The 21,217-nt window shown below is 52.8% G+C and overlaps 1 protein-coding gene across 2 annotated transcripts in view; it reads left to right on the top strand.

Moving 5' to 3' along the window:
* NDRG1 (N-myc downstream regulated 1) overlaps positions 1–21,217 on the top strand; it is a 54,811-nt gene that overhangs the window by 19,734 nt on the left and 13,860 nt on the right. For both annotated transcript variants that reach the window (XM_033842894.2, XM_073794780.1), the window contains exons 4-9: positions 9,562–9,667; positions 11,633–11,753; positions 15,158–15,220; positions 16,023–16,083; positions 17,182–17,268; positions 19,472–19,528. In XM_033842894.2, coding sequence (XP_033698785.1) covers positions 9,562–9,667; positions 11,633–11,753; positions 15,158–15,220; positions 16,023–16,083; positions 17,182–17,268; positions 19,472–19,528 — 495 coding nt within the window. The remainder of the gene's footprint in view (positions 1–9,561; positions 9,668–11,632; positions 11,754–15,157; positions 15,221–16,022; positions 16,084–17,181; positions 17,269–19,471; positions 19,529–21,217) is intronic.

The raw sequence follows: 21,217 nt of genomic DNA, 5'->3' as shown, positions 1-21,217 counted from the left end.
CTTTTCTAAAAAAATTTTTTAAATTAATTTTTTTATTGAAGTCTAGTTGATTTACAAAATTGCATTAATTTCTGCTGCACAGCAAAGAGACTCAGTTACACAAGTTTATACACTCCTTTATTATATTCTTTTCCATTATGGTTTATCCCGGGATATTGAATAGAGTTCCCTGTGCCCTACAGTAGGACCTTGGTGTTTATCCATTCTATATGTAATAGTTTATATCTACTAACCCCAAACTCCCAGTCCATCCCTCCCCCACCCCCTTCCCATTGGCAACCTCCAGAACTCTTTCCATCTGGCAAAACTGTAACTCTGTCCCCATGAAACACGAATTCCCCATTCCCCTCCACCCAGCCTCTGGCAACCATCATTCTACTTTCCGTTTCTAAGAATTTAATTACTCTAAGTAGCTCACGTAAGTGGCATCACACAGTGTTCGTCCTTTTGTGATTGGCTTCTTTCACCTAATGTCACGTGAGAGAAGTTTCATCCAGGCTGTAGCCTGTGTCAGAATGTCTTTCCTTTTGAAGGCTGAATAATACTCCTCTATATGTCTAGACCGAATTTTAATTATCCTTTCATCTACCAGTGGACACTTGGGTTGCTTCCACCCTTCTGCTGCTATGAATAGCACTGCTGTGATCATGGGTGTGCAACACCTGTCCAAGACTCTGCTTTCAGTCCTTTTGGGTGTGTACCCAAAGTGGAATTGTTGGGTCCTATGGTTATTGTAGATTGCTAAAATTTTGGTCATTCAAGAAACCTGGAAAACGTAGTTTATCTCTTCTCTGTGAAGATAATTCCTCGCTTCTGTGTCACTCTTGACGGTTTGCCAAGCACTGTTATGCGCTCCCTTCTCCGGGCACAGGTAGTAGCAAGAGCAGGGGACAGGAGTTTGGGCCCTGCGCAGGCGAACTTGAAGGTGGCTAAGGCTGGAGTGGGCGGGCTGCCACGTCCTCAACGTCAGCAGAGTGGCAACCTGAAGACCACAGAGGTTAGCCTCGGCGAGGGGCTGGGGAGGCAAGAGACGGCTCATCAACATCGTGCCCCAGCCTGGGCTGAGCCAGTGAGTCCCAGAGCTGTCCTGGGAGGTGGATGCATTTTCCCAATTGTGCATTCCTTTGTTCCTAGAACAAATGCCTGCTCTGTGTCTGGCATTGTCTTAGGTGCTGGGAACACTGGAGTGAGCCTGACAGGCAGTGAGCCCTCTTTCCAGGGGCTTCAGTTCTAAGCGAATAGCTCAGCACCATTCCCCGTGTGTTGCCCGGTTTTGCTTTCCCACTGCTCACAACGAACTGTCTTCATCTGACAGATGGAGAGCCTGAGCGCAGAGAGGTTCAGTCGCTTGCCTGAGGTCACGGGGTGGGAGAGGGGTAGGGCTAGGATTGCACCCAGCCTCCTGACTCCCTAGAAGGGGGAGGCAACACACATGAAGGATTCAGCAAAATGACAACCCCAGCTACTGTAGGGGCTTGGAAGACGATGGTGCAGGTTGATGAGATGGGGCAGGTTAAGGGGTCGGGCAAGGCTTTTGGAGGAGGTGACATTGGACTGAGACCTGAGTGATTTGTGAAGTCATATGACAGGAGAAGATTAGGGACCGATCACCCATGCAGAGGCATTGGCACATGGAGAGGTCCCTCTGGCTTGGATTCTGAGTCCTCGAAGGGCGAAGTGTATTCTTCCTGGAAGCTGTTATCTTACAAATGAATCACAATATTTGAGCTGCATCCGCGTGCCGAGCGACACTTTGTCAAGGTCGTTTCCAAAAAGATCTTTGGATAAAACTATATTCATTTAGATTTGGCTACTAGATCTTGTTGACTCATGATATCTGTGAAGGTTTCCCAGATTTCCAGCAGTCTGTAAAATCGTGGGCGTGGGTCGCTGAAGGATGTCCTTCAGAGGATGCCGTGCACCGTGCTGGCTGACGTTCTCTGGGTCACGGGGCCGGGAGCAGAGACGGACAGCACCTTGGTCAGCGGTGGCTGCAGAGCGTACCAGCGCGGAGACTCTCCCACCCACCCTAACCTTGGATTCACGCGGGAGCTCCTGCAAAACGACAGTCTCCTGCCTGCTGTGGGCTTCAGCTTCTCTGAGGAGCCAGGCGGGGGCCCAGGCTTTCCCAGGGGCTTTTGTTGAATCTTTTGGGACTTTGTACCCTCATGCCTTCTTGACAGATGAGGAAACTGAGGCTTTCCCATGGCCAGCGACTGTGCAGGGGCCGCATCGAACCCAACTCTGCCCCAGATCAGCTCTCTCAACCACGGCGTGTACTGCAGTGCTAGTAGGTCACCTTTGCAATTTCTGTCAGAAAGGATCTGGCCAGGTAGATAATCTGAACCGTGCTATGGTGGGTTTATGTTCAAGCCCTTGAGGGGGAGCTGCTGTAAGGACCCGAGAACTGACATCCTCAACGGCCGCCCACTTTCATCTGTTCATTTAGTTGGTCCTTACGGCTCATGGAATCAGGGCCCTGTCCGGGCAGTGCTTTGGGAGTTGAGTTTAAGGAGGCTGAGCTGCCTCACCGTGTGTGTCCAAAAGCAGCCAATGTTATTTTTCGAGGAGTATTTGGTACTTCAGCATTTTGACTAAATCGGGCAGACTCGTTTCCTTTCCCAAAGTGGTCGAGAATTTTTTTTTTTTTTTTGCATGAATCAAAATACACATTGTTAGCCCAGAGGTCCTCAGTGAGAAGCAGCTCCAGATCTGCTGTCTTAGGAGACAGCTTAGCTGCCAGAGCAGATGGCGTCTCGGCCTTATCTCTTCTGGCCTGACGTCACCTTAGGATGGGCAGCTCCTGAGACCCTACTTTGTCCCCCCTTGGAGAGGCTCTGGAGCCCTCAGAGCACAGAGCTGGGTGGGCGGCTGGCCTGAGGTGCTGGGGCTGCAGGAAGGAAGTGGTTTGATCTGACTCTGCAGAGAAGGTTCTGGCATCAGACTAGGCAGTTGTGTTTGCAAATCTGATGAGTGGGGAAAGTGAGAGTATTTTGGGTTCTGGTTTATTTTCTTTGGCTAGAATTCTAGAATCCAAGAATATCAGAGCTGGCAGATGCTTTATTATCCACCCCTACCCCTTCTGCTCCAGGTGGGGAGCCACTTGGTGGAAGGCCACTGAGGGGAGGGAGAGGTGGGAAGGGAACAAATGGGTATTTGCGTGCCCACCCGTTGTCTCAGGGCTTCCCTGCCAAGGTGGGAAATGATACTCTACTTAGCAGATGAGAGACCAGTTTGGAGATGTTAAGAAACTCGTCAAAGGGTACTATTGAGATAGTCCTAAGTTTGGTCCATCTGACTGTTAGATACATACTAAACCATGGGAGTCGTAAGAGCTGGTGTATCTTGAGCGTCAGCTGTTTGTCAGAAACTGTGCTGCCCTCTCTTCCTGCATCATCTCATTTAATTCTCAAAACAACCCTTTAAAAGAGGTTTTGTTGCCAACCGCGCTGAAGAGACGGGGGTTTAAGGGACTTGCCCAGTGTCACACGATGATGAGATAGATGGCAACGCTTGACTCAGTGCGGAGCCAAAGGCCATATAACTGGGGTGGGGGGGGGGAGGGCAGCGTGGGGACAGCAGAGTCCACTGCTCGTCACTCCCCGCTCAGGGCTGGGTAACTTCCTTTGGCCCCAAATCTCCTCTCCTGGTGCTATTTCTAATTCCTTCCACCTGGATCTTTAGTTATTTGGATGGTTTGATTTGATTCAGTTTCCATGGGAATCTGTGTTTGTGTGCTCACCAGGGATCTCCGGGCAATGAGCTGATGTTACCCACAGGCCCTCTGGGTGGAGGGGACAGAGGGGGCCGGGGCAGGAGGGGCAGTGGGCCGGAGGGTCTCCTGGGGTCTGGCTCCTGCTCTGGAGCTCCCAGTCTGGTGGAGCTGGGCCCGGGGGGACGTCTGATCCCCATCGTGTGGGTGCTGACTTTTTTTTCCCGTCTCTTGGAAGCAGATCAGCTCACAGGGAAAATGGAAATGGTGACCTTTTGCGCATTTCTTTCTTGGCACACGATTGCTTCTTGTCCTCCTGCCCCCTGACTGAAGGTGGGAAGACCTCGGAGGCTTGGAAGTCCTCAACCCACCATTTCCCATCCCCGCCTGCCCCCAGCCTCACTTCTGGGAAAGCCGTTGGGACTTAGAGCGAACTCCGAGCGCCAGATGGCAGCGGCACGCATCTGGGTCAGTGCCAAGGGAGGCTTTGCCTCTTCTGCCCTCCTCTGTGGGCTTCCTGGGAATGCCCTCCTGGTGGAAGGGACAGAGCACCTCGCCCGACAGCGTCCCCGTGATGGGGCTCCGATGGGCTTCCCAGGTCGGTCCAGCCCAGGCCACCAGGCTGACCTAGTATAGACGCGCATCTCCTGGTGCTGCAAAATAGATACAGTGGACAGAAGCGGGTTCAGGTCAGCTTTCCCTCTGCTAGCCCTGCGTTCTTGGGTAGTCACCTGACTTCCTGGGGGCTTAGTCTTCTACCCTGTAAAAATGGGGGTAGTAGCACTGTCCCCAGGGTGTCACGATTGTGACGTAAACACAGCATCAGACTCAGCACACAGGCGTCCTTTGCCTCCCTCTGCTCCGGGGATGGCCCTGCTTCCACTCTTCCGCTTTTCCCTAATCCAGGAGAGACTTTCCTCCTGATTCTTTCTTGCTTGGAGAATCGCCGTCGTCACGTGGGTTCCAGCTTCCCGCTGTACTCCCAGGCTGGTACCCTTTCCCCCGCTACAGATCATTCCCTGACTCTAACTCTTCTGTTTCTCCATGTGATGGCAGCATTAAAGAAAGCTGAGAAACGGAGGGAGCTTGGCCCCTTTGAGATCTTCTTCTCTTCTAGGTGTCCCAGGGGGCCAGGTGTCAGGACTCAGAGGCCCGAGGGCCTGTCCAGAATCTTAACTCTGTTACCTGCAGCTGTGTAGCTTTGGGGGCTAGGCTTCAGCCCCGGAGGCTGGCTTTTGCCATCTGTGAAATGTCTGTCCTAAGAGCACCGGGGCCAGACCTGGCTTTATGGTGTTTGTCCGGTAAGGGGACGGCTGCCCTTCTGTGCAAATACGATTGTGCGCCTCCACACACGTACCGTCCCCTGTCAGTCTTCATAATCCATGTGCTCCTTACTGAATGGTCAGGACGAGACCAGTGGCTCAGCCAGGCCTCCCCTCCCCCACTGCGGGCACAGGAGATGGACCAGGAAGATGGGGGGAGGGGTTATTGCACATAAAGCTGGTGGTGGGGCAAGCCCCTGGCCTTTTCTCTGGAGCCTCTGTTCTCATGCTTTGCCTTGCTTGCCTCAGCAAGCCTTGCCTTAATGCTACGTCTGATGAGCCTAAATTAGCTTTCTTTGCCTGCTGTTGCAAAGGGCGCCCTCTGCCCTCAGGTTGTGGCTTGACCAAGGCTTGCTAGACCGAGGGGAGGGGCGGCCCAGCGCGCCAGCTGACTTAGAGCCTGGGTAAGTGTGTCATCCTCTTAGAGTCCAAAGCGTTCAGCGTCTCCCTAGGGCCTGCTGGGCAGGCGGATTATGGAGGGAGGTGCAGCAGCTGGTCTCAGAGCTCTCCTAGATCATCCAACCAGTTGCCTTAAACCCTGGGGACTAGTCCCTGTGGCTTCACAGTAATCGTCTCTGGGGTCGGCATCTGTAACAGCCAGCATGGAGGGAAACGCTGCGATTTCCAAAACACTTTCCAGTCCCTACTAAAAGTCTTGGGAGCATCTCCACAAGCAGAAGGCTTTGTTACTGACCTCAGTTTACAGCTGAGGGAAGGAATTCTCAGAGAAGTCCGGTAACTTGGCCAAGGTCCCATGGTGGGTGTATCGTTAGAATTAATATCACCCAACAAACAGTGCCCTAAACAAGGAAATGGTTGATATTTTCGCTGACCCAGAAGGCCTGGTACAGCAGGCTGTGAATGTCACCCAGTCTCAGACTCCTTTCAGCTTCCTGCTCTGCCACCCTGGGCGTGTAGCTTTTGTCCTCATGCTCATAAGATGGCTGCTGAATCCCTGGGCATCTCATCCATGTTCCAGGTAGTAAGCAGGTGGAAGGGTGAAAAAGAAAAATTAAAAGGCCAAGTTTGAGTCTTTAAAAGAATTCTCCTCAGAGCTGCAGCAAATTCTGCTGACATCTCATTGGCCCGAACTGAATCTTCTGACCATCCTTGGCTACAAGGGAGATGTGGAAGGAGAGAATTTCATCAGGCACATTGCTGGGAATTTTGTCGTAAAGAAGAGGACAACGAATGTCTGGGAGGCCCAGCGACATAGTCTGCCATAGCTCACAAAGCTCTCAAGCCAGAATTGGCAGCCGAAGAGCTGAAATCTTTGAGGACCACTTGGTGCTAGGTTCTGTTTTCACCACCTGCCAGCTTACAGGCAGTGTAGACAGTAGGCATCGGTGCCGTTTCACAGCTTACCAGCTTACAGGTGGCGTAGACTGTGTAAATCTCTAAGCACCTTCTCCAGGGCAGAGCAAGCCTTTCTCCCTGGGAATCTGCAGTCAGGCTGGGGAGACGGCTAAGAACCAGATACGTGCCATTGTGGTAAATGCTACAAGGAAGAGGACAAGAACCATGTGTCCTGTGTACAGTGGGTGGCAGGAGGGGCCACCCCGAGGAAGTGACGTTTGTGCCGAGGCTGTTCCAAGTCAGACACGCCTACTGTACGTGCCTGCAGTTTGGGGGCAGATGTGTATTTGACGAGTGTGGGAGGAGCAGGTGTTATTTCTCTGTTCTATGTACCAGCGTATCCCAGCACCTGCCCCGTGGATTACTGGGTTTTGGAGATGCTGGGGAGATAAAAAACAATCTATAGCACGTCAGTGGGGACCTGACTTCCTGCGTCCCTCTTTAGAGAGTCACTGTGCACGTTGCATGTTAAAAGTTTTCTTTCTTCACGGGGCACCTGGCACAGAGTGTTAAAACGGAGACAGCAAAGAGCACAGGCTTTGGACTTGGACGGCCTCGGGTTCAGATCCTGCCGCACTGCTCCAGCTGTGTGACCTTGAGCAAATTCCCCTCAGTTTCCTCATCTGAAGTGCGGACAGGTGTTACCCAGTGGGGTTGTTGTGTGGGTTCAACGGGAGAGTGGATGTAAAATCCTCAGAGCAGGGCCAGATACGATGCTAATTGCCATCATACTGCCCTCCCCTCTGCACCCTGAGAGAGTGGCTTTCTAGACTCTTCCAGAGGAGGTGAGAGGAAAATCCAGGCCGCCTGGCCTTCTCTTTCTTGCATGCCCCTGGCTGGATCAGACCCCTGTGAGCCCGGACTCCTGAGATCTGGCTCTGAACTTGGAAGAGCTGAGGAGGGCGGTCTGGGTGGTGGACGGGTTCTGTGAGTGTTTCCAGCCACTGTTCTAGCCAGACGGGGGACCCCTGAGGAGCCCTGAGACAGGCTTTCCCCTATCAGCACAGGGAGTGGACCATGCAGTTCTGGGTCCCTGGGTGCCCTCTCTTTGGGAGAACGCGGGGGACACGGGTGGGTTCCTCCCTCCAGGACACTGGGTGATTCATCCCCACGGAGACAGAAGGGCAGAATGTTCCTTTGGGACTGCAGAGGACAAAGGGACGTGTCTGTGAGAGCTTTAATTCCTCCATCCAGTCTCAGACCCAGCCTTCTTGGTTTGGGCCAGTGGAGAGAGAGGCCCAGGGCCAGCTGAGGACCTTGTGCGTGTGCGCGGGTGACTTAAGGAGTGGGTCTCAGGCATGGGGAAGGTCACACTTGCCTTCCCTCCTCTTCCCCGTGTGGGCAGGTGGACACAGAACTCAGAGGACGGCTGATGGGGGCCAACACCCACATGAGGGCCCAGCAGACGTGGGTTGTAATCCTGGTTCACACTACAAGCTGTGTGCTCTTGGCCGGGGGCTGGGTCACCTCGAATTCTTCATCTGGAAAACGGGTTCGCTCAGCTCACCTGACTCTTGGTGGGCACTTAGCGAATATTATCCCTGTATCTCGGCGACCTTGCCACACCTGTACACCTACACCAGGCCACTTCCAGCTTCTGAGACTGGGTTCTTTATCCTTCCAGATAAGGATAACCACAGCTGATGCCTCTTCTGAGGCCCAGGCTGAAGTCTGCAGTGGTGTGAGGCCGCGGGCCATGGTCACAGCACTTCTGTAGTGCCTCGTGGGGGTGAAGCGTTAGTGCTCCGGGGGGCTTGTGCCAATCCTGGGAGACTTCACACCAGTCCTGGGAATTCTGTGGGGAGAGAGCTTGCCGACACCCTCACAGCCAATTAGGGGACAGAGTGGAGCCTGAACCCAAAATAGATTAATGGACTCCCTAGAGAAGCTCTGTTTACCATGATCATGCGAGTGTCAGGTCTTTATCCAGCAGATCCTGAGCTGTGCCAGGGCCCGAGGATCTCATAGTAAACAGGACAGAGGCAGCCTCTTCCTTCTTGGACACATTTAGCTCTGGTCCCACGGCTTTATCATTTTAAGGTCTTCAAAGAGATCAGTCAGCATCTGTTACCCATTCCCACCCCTGGGGGCTGCTAGACACATCCTGGGTGCCAGCCAGGGCCAGACGTCCCACACTTGCCACCAAGGTGGGGCTCAGGCGCATCATTACCCCCCTGCCCCCGTGTCCCGCGCAGCCCCATCTCGCCGGCGACTGTATCCCTCACCAGGCTTATCTCCTCTGCTGAAGAACCCGGGGTGGTCAGCTCCCTCCCGTCTTACAGATGGGGCTCCGGGGGCTCAGAGGGCTTGGGGAAGGCAGAGCCTGGATTTGAACCCTGATGCCCCAGGCTGGTGGGGACATTGCCCAGCCTGGCCTATTTTTAGAGGGCGCCTTGTGGGTCAGCTGAGGAGACAATAGAGAATGCGGTCCCCACAGTGAACCATTGTTCCCACGGTGGCTTCAGGGCCAGGGCTCCGCCCAGCAGATGATCTGTGGTCCCCCCTGGGGGCTGGACCATTGCCCCACCGTTTGCGGATTTTTCCAGCATTTGTATAGGCAGGAGTGAGCAGGCACTCGGAGGAAGAGAGAGAGGGCTGGGGAGATGGGGACCTCTGTGCTTTGGTTGGGGGGATAAGGCAGGTAGCCCAGGAGGACCCCTGTGCTGGGGATGGGCCCGGGCACGAAGCACTCAGCCTTCCCCCTGAGGTTCCATTGTTCTTCCCATTTCGCAGAGGCACGACGGCCGCCTGGGAGATGCTTCAGGGGTCTTCAGAGCGGATGCCTGGAAGCCCCAGCATCTCTCAGCCTGGGATGGAGAAGGGAGAGGGGTTTTGTTCAAAACTCAGATACTGAGTTTTCCCGCTCTCAAGGCGGAACCTGAAAATTGGGGTGTATTTATTTTTGAGCCGAGTTCTTCAGATTGGCAACCATTGACCTTAACGGATGGCGGGGTGCTTCCTTGGTCCCCCTTTCCCCTTTTGTCTCTGCTTCTCAGAGTGGCTTCTCTGGCCAGAGAGAGCTGCCACCCGAAGCCCAGTGCTCCCACGACCAAACTAGGAGCTTTCCCCCAACCGCAGTGAGACGCGCGCTGGGTGTCTGCAGGCTGTAATTCCAGCCACACCGTGACTGCGGGTCCCACATGACAGGCCCGTCTGTCTGTCTCTCCCCAGGAGCAGGACATCGAGACTTTGCATGGCTCCATTCACGTCACACTGTGTGGGACCCCCAAGGGGAACCGACCCGTCATCCTCACCTACCACGACATTGGCATGAACCGTAAGTTCCGAGGAGCCGCGTGTCCTGGGCGAGCGGGTGTCTGCCAGGGTTGGAGGAGAGGACAGCTAGGAAGGGCGGCTGGCAGGGAGTCTGCCTCATCCTCTTTTGCCGGGACTTCCTGGAGCTGTTCTGGGGAGAACTCTTGCCACAGACTGGACGAGCCCAGAATGCACTGCCTGGGTGCTGGGAGATGCTGGGGACTCAGGAGTCCTCCACCATCAGTCTGTGTGACAGTGACTGCCTTTAATGAAGGTCTACGGTGGTTTTTAGTGTTTTCACAGGATTGTGCAACCTTCAGCAGGATCCATTTTAGAACATTTTTATTATTCTGAAAAGAAGTTCTGTCCTCTTGTCTATCGCCCCCCAGTCTCCCATACCCCCCAGCCCCGGGCCACCACTAGTCTACTTTCTGTCTCTAAGATCTGCCCATTCTGGGCATATTTTATCAATGGAATCACACAACGTGTGGTCTTTCGTGACTGGCTTCTTTCGTCATGTTTGCAAGGTACGTCCGCATTGTGCCACGTATCAGTACTTTATCCTCTTTTGCTGAATGATATTCCATTGTACGGATACACCGCGTTCTGTGTGTCTGTGCTCGTTTAACGGGCGTTTGGATTTCCCACCTCTCGACTCTTCTGAATACCGCTGCTATGGATGTTTAGATCGCGAATTCTTAAGATGACCAGGAAGTGTTCCCAAATGTGGGAACAAATGGGACTGGAACAAGATCTACTTAGTATTACAGTTACACAGAACAGAAATGCTTCTGTGATGATTCAGAGGCGCTTGTGGCCCTTCCCGGTCCAGTGCTTATTGCGAGCTGGATGCTTGCTCGATTTTTGATTAACAGATGGACTGAATGACATTGTTTTTCCAACAGCTTATTAATACCTCGAGGCTACGAAGGATGTCAGTCACTGAAAACCATTTTTCTCCTTCACTCTCACTTCTCTTTTCTCTCTCTTTTCCCCCCATATGCCCCCTTGTAACCATCATGTACCAAATCCGATGCTGGGTACTTTGATATATACCACCTTATTCCACCGACTCTGATGAGGATATGGAATTGCATTTGGCGGTGTTACTCCTCCATTGTTAGGGTACAGTGAGCGCTGTAACAACAGACCCAAGGCCTCTGTGGCTTAACATGATATATGTTTAGTTCTCACTCATGTAACAACTCAGTGGACATTCTGTGGGACACCTTCCATGTGGTGATTCAGGGACCCAGGCTCTTTCTAGCTGTGACTCCACCGTCCCGTGGAGCCTCTGAGGGTTCTGTTGGCTCCTCCACACCTGGCAGTCACAAAAGAAAGAGGAGAGAAACCTAGAGGATTGGGTGGCAGGTGTTATGAGGAAATGGGGAGCCTCACATGCTATTGGCTAGAATCTGATCACATGACTGCCTCTGATTGCAAGGGAGGCTGGGAAATGTAGTCCAGAAGTGTGTCCTGGAAGAAAAGGGAAGTGTTTCGGTGAGCAGCTGGCCGTCTTTGCCTCAGCGATTAGGAGGGTCGTCCAAGCCCACCTAAGAGTGGTCCTCCTTGTTTGAAAATCCTGTGTGCCCTGGCCAGTATCCCTGAGGTGAGGGTTTAGGACACCTAGAGAGAAAGAGAGTGTCAGTGGGGCAACCCCACCTCATACGAGGACCGTCACGGCCACGACTGTTGGGGGAAGAAGCAGGAGCTGGAATGGGATCCCCTCCCAGCGCTGCCTGGAAGGTTATGTCATCCACCAGCATAGGCAGGAGAGTTTACTGACCGTCTCCACTTCCACACCCACTCCCTTGCCTCATGACTTATTCTTGCCTTTTATCACCAGAGGAAAGTGGGAAAGAAAATGTAGCCATTCTTTCTTGAAAGTTCCTTCCCCCTGCTGTGTAGGCATGAAACCAACAGAATGAATACAGACTTTATTCTCTCCTAACTTCTTCCTCTTCTCTCTCCCGTGCCTGTTCTCCAGACAAAACCTGCTATAACCCCCTCTTCAACTCCGAGGACATGCAGGAGATCACCCAGCACTTTGCTGTCTGCCACGTGGACGCCCCCGGCCAGCAGGACAGTGCGGCATCCTTCCCCACGGGGTAAGAGGAGGGAGCCTCGGGCCCCAGGACAGGGAAAGGAGAGCCCTGCAGGGTGGGAACAGGTGGTGGGAGGAGGCATTAGTCAGGCTTTTAAGGTTTCTTTTTTAATTGTAATACAACATATATAAGCTAAATTTTACTGTTTTTAACCATTTGTAAGTGTATGGTTCACTGACATTAAATACATTCACACTGTGTTGTAGCCATCACCACCATTATCTCCAGGACCTTTTAATTAGCCTAAACGGAACCCCCATAACCATCAATCAATAGCTCCCGACCTTCACCCCTCCAGACACCCTGTCCCCACCCCACCACAGCAGCCCAGCTAGTCGGGCTTTTTACTAGGGGTACATGGCCCGGACAGGACTAAAGTGGAAGAGGGTCTTGACAAGAAGAAATAGTTAGGAGAAAGATCTAGAAGGTTGGGAAGAAAAATAGAGACGAAAAAATGAAGTACGTCCTGTGGTTGGGAAGAAAAATAGAGACGAAAAAATGAAGTACGTCCTGTGGACCAGACTTAATCATCTTTATTTACAAATGTCATTTGTGTTTAATCCTTACATGGCTGGTGCTGGCAGCTCCATTCTCTAGATGGAAAAACTGAGGCATGCAGGGGTTAACTGCTTTGCTCAAGCTCGCGCAGCTGGTTTCATTGCGGGGGCGGGTGTCGGGTTTGAGCCCAGTCTGCTGGCTCTAAGACTCCAACTCTCTTTGGAACATCAGGCTGCCTTGGTCCCGGGTGTCTACACTGCCTGCTCCTCCCCAGTGCGTGGCTGATGTGGACTTTCAGCTCTCGTTGTGAGGCTGGGGGCAAGCTTACCGAGGGCACTGGACAGTCAGGGTCACATGGGGGTGGCAGACCTCTCGGAGGCCCCTCACCATGCTGTGATCCAACCAAGGTGGGACCAGGTTCTTGGGTTTAAAGTCTGTCAAAGAGGCCTTCTCGGTAGCACAAAGAGATCTTTTTTGTTAGTGTTCTGAATCATCCTTAATCATTAATCTTTATCAGAGAGGAAGGGAAGGGATGCCCAGACACACGTTAAAAGAGTTCAAAGCTTCTTAATACAGCAGCAGATTAAGCGTCTGTCAGCATATCCATCTTTGTTTGGACAAATTGTTTGAAAGACTTGGGGTGACCCAGTGACTCTCAGCTCCCCACGGGGAGATTTTAAAACTATTCTGAAACCTGGGCCCTGCTCGCAGGAATTTTCATTCCCTTCACCCGGAGGCCAAGGCGCAGGGTATTCGTTCCCCTAAGTTACCAGGCGATTCCAGCGTGTGGCTGGTGGGACCCACTGTCTGGGCGGGGCCCGGCGTGGTCAGGGGTCTCCTGGGCCCTCCAGGGTGCACGCCCCCATCCTGAGGCTGAGACGGCAAAGCAGGGATGGGGCCCCTGGCCGGGTCACTCCCGGCTCTGGAGTCAGCTTTCTACACATGGGGCCTCGTGGGTAGAACCCTGTCGCCTGCTGGCTGTGTACCCACCCCCAAGAGCAGTGAGGAAAGAAGCTGTGGAGTTAGGTGTCTCCCCAGCTCTCACCGTTTGGGGGCTGCTGGCTCCAAACCGAGCCGTGGCCATTTCAGAAAGACAACGGCTTCGTCGATGTGTAGCCCCGCCAACCGGGGCCTTCCTGGCTCTCTCCCTTTTGCACATGCTGGTCCCCCAGCCTAGAACGTTCCCTACACCCTTCAGTCCTCAAGCTCCCCCCCGCCCACGTCCCCTTCAATGGCACGTCTTCCAAGAAGCCCTCCGCTTGGTCAGAACAGATCTCGCTGCTTCAGCCTCCCGCTCTCAGCACCTTCCCCTCCCCGGTGGTCGCCACCGTCATGAGTTACGCGTATTTGTTTCTGCTGACTTGCCCCCCGGCTCCTGCACAGGACCGTGTCTGCTCTGCTCACATGGGTTCCCGTTGCCTCGCCAGGAGCCTGGCATGAGAAAGGCCCAACAGCTCCTCTGTTGAAGGGACTCCCTCCTGCCTGCCTGAGCCCCGAAGTCGGCGTTGTGGAATGCCTTCTAGTGGGCGTCACCCCCCCTCCCCCCAGCACCTAGACCGAGTGGGTCTTGTGGGGCATCTTGACGGCTCCCCCAGGGACCTGCCTCCAGGATCACAGGGCATTCGGAGGAGCTGGCTCCTAACACAGCGTGCCGTGTGGACTCGCTTTCCATAAAACGGGCCAGACTCCCTGATGACAGCCAAGACCTTGGTGAAAAGGACAAATCGAGCTCCTTCCAGGAAGATGGGAAAGAAAATGTGTGGGAACTCTGGCTAGGGTTGTAGGCACCTGGCCGGGCAAAGGCTCTAGGGCTTCCTTCTGGAAATTCAAGGGAGGTGAGCATACACTTGCTTCTGGGGAGGCAGAGGGAACAGCATGTGCAAAGGCTAAGAGGAGAGCCAGTCTAGAAATGGTAGGTAATCTGGAAGGAGCACCTGCTGGCCGAGAAGGATCCAGCCTGGGAGGCGGCCTCTGCTGTCCCCGTTGGAAAGGTGGGCACAGTGGGGACAGGAGACCCTTTCCAGGCCCTGCTAAGGAGGGGATGATGGGAAACTTGTTTCCTGCCGAGGGGAAGCCCTCGCCTTAATGTACAGACCCAGGCAGCCTGCAGGCTCCCTGGTCACCCAGTGTGAGTCCTCCTCACTGTCACCCTCCTCGGTACCTGCTGTCATGGGCCAGTTTTGAACAGAGAGGAGCTCCCCCAGCCCTCTGTTAACAGGAGGAGTGGTCCCGGAAGATGTGCGAGTCGAGGCATCCCTGTGCCTTAAAACCGCCCTGGGTATCCGTTTCCCGAAGCCACTGTGTCCAGCCAATCAGGGTGGCTTGCCTTCTCTGCCTTGTCTCCCAGGCTTCTTCTCAAGCATCTCTTGGGGAGAGGAGATGAGAGGGAGGGGCTTCCCCAAGGTCAGGAGGGCTTCACGGGAGGGCTGCCAGGGGGCCTCCTTTGGGAAGGTAAGTGAGTACATGGGCCTTGAAATCCTGAGAGCTCCAAATCCCTGCTTGTCTGCGAAGCCAAGTCACTTATCTCTTAGCCTTAATGATATTCACAATCTTTATATGAGGGAAATCATAGCAACCTCACAGACTAGTCGTAAAGATTAAATGAGCTTACAATGCTCATCAAACGCTTGTTGTGGGACCTGGAACATAGGAAGTGGTTTGTAAAGGGTCACTTGACAAAGTAAAAGGTGGGGGAATTGGCCTGGAGAGCATCCTTGCTCAGAGGAGCAGGCTGTGTACACGGTGGGGTGCTCGGAATGGGGGCCACGGGCGGGGACTAGACTGGGGAGTCTGGGCGCACGGGGCGGTTTGTTGCACGGTCTCCGCCTATCAAGTGTTTTTCGTTTGCACTGTTCATTTCCGCTGAGGTCCCGGCTTTTGTTAACTGCCTCTGCATGGCCTCTCCCAAGGTACGTGTACCCCTCCATGGACCAGCTGGCGGAAATGCTGCCCGGAGTCCTTCACCAGTTTGGGTAAGAGTGAGGGATCCACTCCCCCACCAGCTTGCAGAGAAGGGTGATCTCTAGCTTCTGCCTCTCCTGGGGTCTTGATCTGGCCCCAGCACTGAAATCTAGGTTAATGCTTAAAGATCAGGGAAGAAATCAGCTTGTTATACTCTGCAGACAGTGTTTTTCATGCAGTCTCTTTACTCCCATCTGCCTCTTGCAAGTTGGGCTTTTCTCCTTGAGTCAAAATCCATCACCCGATGACAGCCACTCCACCCATCTTTTCCTAGCCTCTCTTCTTTTATTGCTTTCTCTTTCCCATGGAACATTCTGGAATAGGGTTGCCTGAACGCTTAACGTCTCCCTCCAGGCCTTTATTTCTTCAGGGCTCAAGGAAACCTCTTAGTGGAGCCTTTTGTACGATGAGAACACCTCCATGTTCTTGCCCAATTCATTTTCATTCCAAGTTTTAGAATCCAAAATGAAGCTGGAGAGCGGGAAGAAGCAGTTTGGTAAATAGGCCTTCCCGGAAATGACAGCGGGGCTGTCAGAGCCTGGCCGCGGTCGGGCGAGGAGTGAGGAAAAGGCATGAGTCTTTCCAAGGTCATGGTCTTCTGTCCAGACATAAAGCATGATGCATTGCAGGTCCTGCAGGGCACGTACGGCAGCGTGGTCCCACTTTGTCTAGCCTGCCAGCCACCCTCAGCGATGCCCACGACACACCCTTGGGGAGATGAGGTTCCTCAGGGCAAGGGGCGGGGAAGGTTTTCAAAGGGCGCTTCCCATCGCTCACTCCTTCTGGGACATGAACTTTTATTTCTCCTTCCAGACTGAAAAGCATCATTGGCATGGGAACCGGAGCGGGTGCCTACATCCTCACTCGATTTGCTGTGAGTTCTTTCATTAAAAAAAAAAAACAACTCTCTCTCTCTATATATATGCACAATATATATATATATGTTTTAAAGAAAATTAATTCAAGATTAAGGAAGAAAATTAGAAAAGCACCAAAAAGAACTCCCCAAAGGGAAAAAGAAATGAGCCATAATTCCATTTCCCAAAGGAGAGCCACAGTGCACTTCGGGGTGTGTGGTCCAGAGTTACATATGCACATGGGGTGTGTGGGTGTGCACTCATGTACACACCAGCAGCTCTTTCCCTTCGCTGAAATGCCACACGAGACATGTGCTTTTATCATCATCTTCGCTCGGTTCGCGGTGATTGTGGCCGGGTCCTCATGTCACTGAGTACTCTACTGGGCTACTTCTGTGGCAGCTGCACAGGTTTTGTAGTCAGGGAACTCTTGGACCCTGACTAACTCTAAGCTAATCAGAGATGTAGGTGCTACCATGACAGATGTCACTTACGTTACTAGGGGTCCCGGTCAGGTGCTGCTGGGTCCTTTGGAGCCTTACCAAACGGTTGTTTCAAAATGCAGTGATGCTCATTTTGTTCAACTGTATGTAATCTGATGGGCTATTATTTGCTGGACTTTGCTAGAGGTTAGGCATGCTGGCACGAATACAAAATGGTCTGGCTGTCTAGGCTCTGAGCAGATAAAATAAGGTCTCAACTGTATCTTAGGTCTCTGTCTCCATATCTCTGAGAAGTAATAGAATTCTTACTGATTACTGAAGAGCTGATTAGCTTGTCTGATTTATGAGGGCCATGGTATGTTGTACCCATTTCACAGCTAGGGAAGCTGAGGGGCAGCAGCGTGAAGTGACTTGTCCCACGTAGGTCTGCCAAGCACATGTGCTCCTACTTCTCCTATGGTTTCCTCTTTCCCTTCTCTCAGGAGCCCCATTTAGTGTCTACTAAGCTGGAACCTCAGTTTTGGAAGGGGGGCAGTGTCGAGAGCAGCAGCCTGCTCTGGGGGTCTACACGGGTCCTCTTCTGGTACTTTTCTCAGTCTTTGGTTTGACTTTAAAGTTCACAGTCTCTCAGATGGCTAGGTTGTCTCTCTCACTTCGTGTCTCCAATTGCAGCTGAACAACCCTGAGATGGTGGAGGGCCTCGTCCTCATTAACGTGAACCCTTGTGCGGAAGGCTGGATGGACTGGGCCGCCTCCAAGGTGCGGCTGGGGGCCTGGGTCGGGCAAGGGGTGTCCCAGTCTGCAGAGGGGCAGGTGTGCCTGACTCTGCCTGGAGCACAAAATGCAAGAGACCTCTCCTAGCCCCACCCCTTCACCACCCCCAGCAAAGAAGGCAGCTTTCCTCCGCTTGGCTTTGAGTAGTGAACATGACCTCAGCCATGTGCTGTTCAGATTTCGATAGGACACTGCTGTCCAAGCCAGCAATACCAGTGGGACATGGGTCCCGAGCCAGCTTTGATAAGGACAGCCTGGGGACTTAGCATATGTTGGGCTTAGATCAAGATGCTGAGAATAAAAAGATGAACAAGACAGATGCCTGTCACCCCAGTCACCTACATGTTATTAATGAAAAAGAAATAACGTATCTGGTACTGATTCTATGCCACTTAACTTTACGATAATAATAATTAGCTAACAAGTGTTGAATGTTTATCGAGTTCTCTTTCTACTCTCCGTGGCTATACCTTCATGACCTCATTCAATCCTCAATCACTCCAGGAGTGGGGATTGTTAAAACCATTTTACAGAGGAGGAGACTGAGGGTCGCAGGGGTTAGGAAGCTGCCTAGGGCCGCACAGAGCCAGGTAGTGGGAGAACTGGGGCCAAACAAGATCCCTTGGGCTCTGTGGTGCTTGGAATCACCTCTGAGCTGGGCTCACCGCCGGCCCCGTCTCTCCATCAGCAGGTGTCAGATGCCCGCCGAGACCCAAGCACTGCAGGTCTGGGAATGCAGAGCTAGCAGGACACATCCCTGGCTGGGGAAAGGGCCCGAGCTGTCTCAGGAAGCTGTGCTCTGGCTGGGTTCCTTGTTTATCTTTTAAAAAGATGATTGTTTTTTTTCATAAGGGCCCCAGTATTTGCCAAGGAGAGGGGGAAACCATTCCAACTCTAACAGGACAGACTTTCAAGCCGGGGTGATCCTGGCTTCTCATTTTGAAAGTGTGTTTTTGCCAAGTTTGGGACGGCTCTTGGGGACAGGGGGTTTGAAGGGGTCTCCCTCCCCCTGCTTCCCACCCCATCCTGGCCACTGTGATATTTCATTCCTTCCTGGAACATTCCGCCAGGATGAGGGAGCCCTTTCTCCCACCGGCGTGATATTCAGAAGCAGAACACACTCCCTGGTTGTTTTTTTTTTCCAGCAAAGGCAATGGCACTGCAGTTGGCCAGTTTGGCTTCTTGGTAGCTGTTCTGAGCCAGACGTGGGGGCTGGGACGTTGACCACTGGCTAAAGTGGAGCCCGAGGGCTGTTTGGGGGTTTTTAGTATTTGCACCGTATCCTTCCTTTCCAGCCCCAGCCCTGGAAGAGGAAGACCTCTCTTGGGGGTCTAGTGTGTGTCAGGCACTGGGGTCTTATCCTGTGACATGTGTAGTTGCCGTGTGTAACCCTCACCTTGGCCTTGTGACTCTGAAGCTCCTGGCATCCTGGTTACAGATGAGGGGTCTGAGGTCCAGTGGCTCTGCTACCCTCCCAGGGCCACACAGCCGGGAGGTGGCAGATGGGTCAGCCTAGGTCCCCCAGGTCTAGAGCTTCTCTCCCCTATGGGTTCCTGCCTGACACTCAAGTTGGCCAACACACATTTATGGGGCTTCTGCTGTATGCCTAGCATTTACAGTGCTCTCACTGTGTACCTAGCATTTATGGAGCTTCTCCTGCACAGCTAGCATTTATGGAGCTCCTGCTGTATGCCTAGCATTTATGGAGCTCCTGCTGTATACCTAGGATTGTCAGTAGGAGCAGGTAGAGAAGAGAAGGTCAGTATATTCAGAGAGAGGAAACTGGCTTAAGAGGGAAAATCTAGAGGGTGATATAGTTTGAGGTAAGCAGATGCTGGCATGTAGACTGGGAGCTCAGTGTGTGTTTAGAAGTCCTTTACCGAGGACTTGGTGAACTGAGGCCTGAAAAAGCTGGGAGTACGTGGGGTCTTTGTTCAGATGCATTTTCTCCGCATCTCCTGTGCCCCGGGCTCTGAGAGTAAGGAATCGATGACCCTGCCTTCCAGGGCCCCAGGTTCAGTAAGTAAGTAACTGGAGACAGGTAACCGCCTTCCCATCAAAGGGGCGTCCTCAGACCTGAGTGCCAGGGAGCCCACACTGCTGCTCCGCCCCCAGGGCAGTGGGATTGGCCTGACCTTGTCCGGCTACTAGAACGCCGGCTTTCTAATCCCTGTTTCTGTCCTCCCAGATCTCCGGATGGACCCAAGCCCTTCCAGACATGGTGATGTCTCACCTCTTCGGGAAGGTGAGCAGCGTGGCCTGTCGTTGTGTTGTTCAGTCGTGTACTGCCAGGCCTGTAGAGTGCAGAGACGGCCCAGGCACAGCGAGGGGCCGCTCCGTCTGACCCTCCTGAAATAGCCCATCGTTACTCATTCACAATCGTCACTCCATTCCTTCTCTCTTGCTCTCCCTTTAACAGAAGTCTTTTTTTAACAGCTTTGTTGAAGTACAGTACACTGCACATATTGAAATTTGACAAATTTGACAAATTTTGACATTCTTAAAACCATCACTGAAGCCATCACAGATGACTAAGGAAATACCGTAACCCCCAGAACTTGCCCTGTGACGCTTGGTAATCCTTCTCTCCTCCTCAGGTAACCTCTGATCTGCTTTGGGTCACTGTAGGTTCATCTGCATTTCCTAGATTTTTATGTAAACAGTATCAGTACGTGCTCTTTTATTTTTAAATCTGACTTCTTTCACTCAGCGTTAAAGTATTTTGCCATCCATCCATGTCATTGGGCGAATCAAGAGTTCGTCCCTTTTTAGTGCTGAGTGGTGTTCTGTGGTATGGGTGTACCAGAGGCTGCTTCTCCGCTCACCTGTTGATGGACATTTGGGTTCTTTCCAGTTCTGGGCTATAACAAAGCCTACAGCAAACACATCCATGGAATTTGCTGTGCGTCGGCCTTGGTCCTAAGGACTCTATGACCGTATGAGGAGGACCTTTTATTCCTAGTTATGGATCTGTTTTTTTCCCCAGTTGTACATGGGGAAGCTGAGACCAGAGAGGTTGAGTGAGCTGTGTGAGGTCTTGCAGCCAGCGAGAGGGGCTGGGATTGGAACCTACGAGTCTCGCTCCAGTGTGGGTTCCGGTAACCATCTGTGCCTCTGCTGGTGCCTGGCTCTCAGGCGGGTTGTGGTGCACTTATCCCCACTGAGCATGGGCTGAACCAAGCCCCGGGCAGCACGCGAGTGGTGTGTGGTTCTGCCCCGCCACCCGGCCAGCGTGGCCTCTGACTCTGGCTTTGTACCTCCTGCTGGGCTGGAGGATGTACTGCTCTGATGCAGGGGTCTGACGTGGCCTTCAAGTTGCCCAGCTTGAGGTGACTTGTCTGCTCACTGTGTGTGGCCTACACACCACTGTTTGCTCCTTAGCTGAAGATGACCGTCTGGCGTGTGACCATATGACACCCAGGGAAGCAGAGGTTTTGCTGGGCTGCTGAAGTGTGCACTGTGTTTGGTCCTTGTATTAGTTTGTGGTAACAAAGGACCACAAACTGGGTGGCTTAAAACAACCGAAATATATCCTCTCTCAGTTCTGGGGGCCAGAAATCTGAAACCGAGTGTTGGCCGGGCCACACTCCTCCCGTGGTCCTAGGGGAGGACCTTCCTTGCTTCTTTCGGCTTCTGGTAGCCTCAGCCTTCCTCGGCTTGTGGCTTCTCACTCCGGTCTCTGCCTCCATCTTTGCGCGGCTTTCTCTGTGTCTGTTTCAAATCTCCTTCTGTCTTACAAGGACACTTGTCACTGGATTTAGAACCTACCGGCATAAGGCAGGATGACCTCATCTCTGGATCCTTAACTTAAATTACGTCTGCAAAGACCTTTTCCAAATAACGTTCGCAGAGTCCAGGAATTTGATGTGAAACATGTCCTTGGGGCCACCTTGTAGCCTACTAGAGTCCCCTTTCCTTTCTCATGCTTCCTTTC

The sequence above is a fragment of the Tursiops truncatus genome, chromosome 17 (genome assembly GCF_011762595.2).
Source record: "Tursiops truncatus isolate mTurTru1 chromosome 17, mTurTru1.mat.Y, whole genome shotgun sequence".
In the NCBI taxonomy this organism is placed as follows: domain Eukaryota; kingdom Metazoa; phylum Chordata; class Mammalia; order Artiodactyla; family Delphinidae; genus Tursiops; species Tursiops truncatus.
Note: the sequence above shows the minus strand (reverse complement) of the source record. Positions and strands in the feature narration are given on the sequence as shown.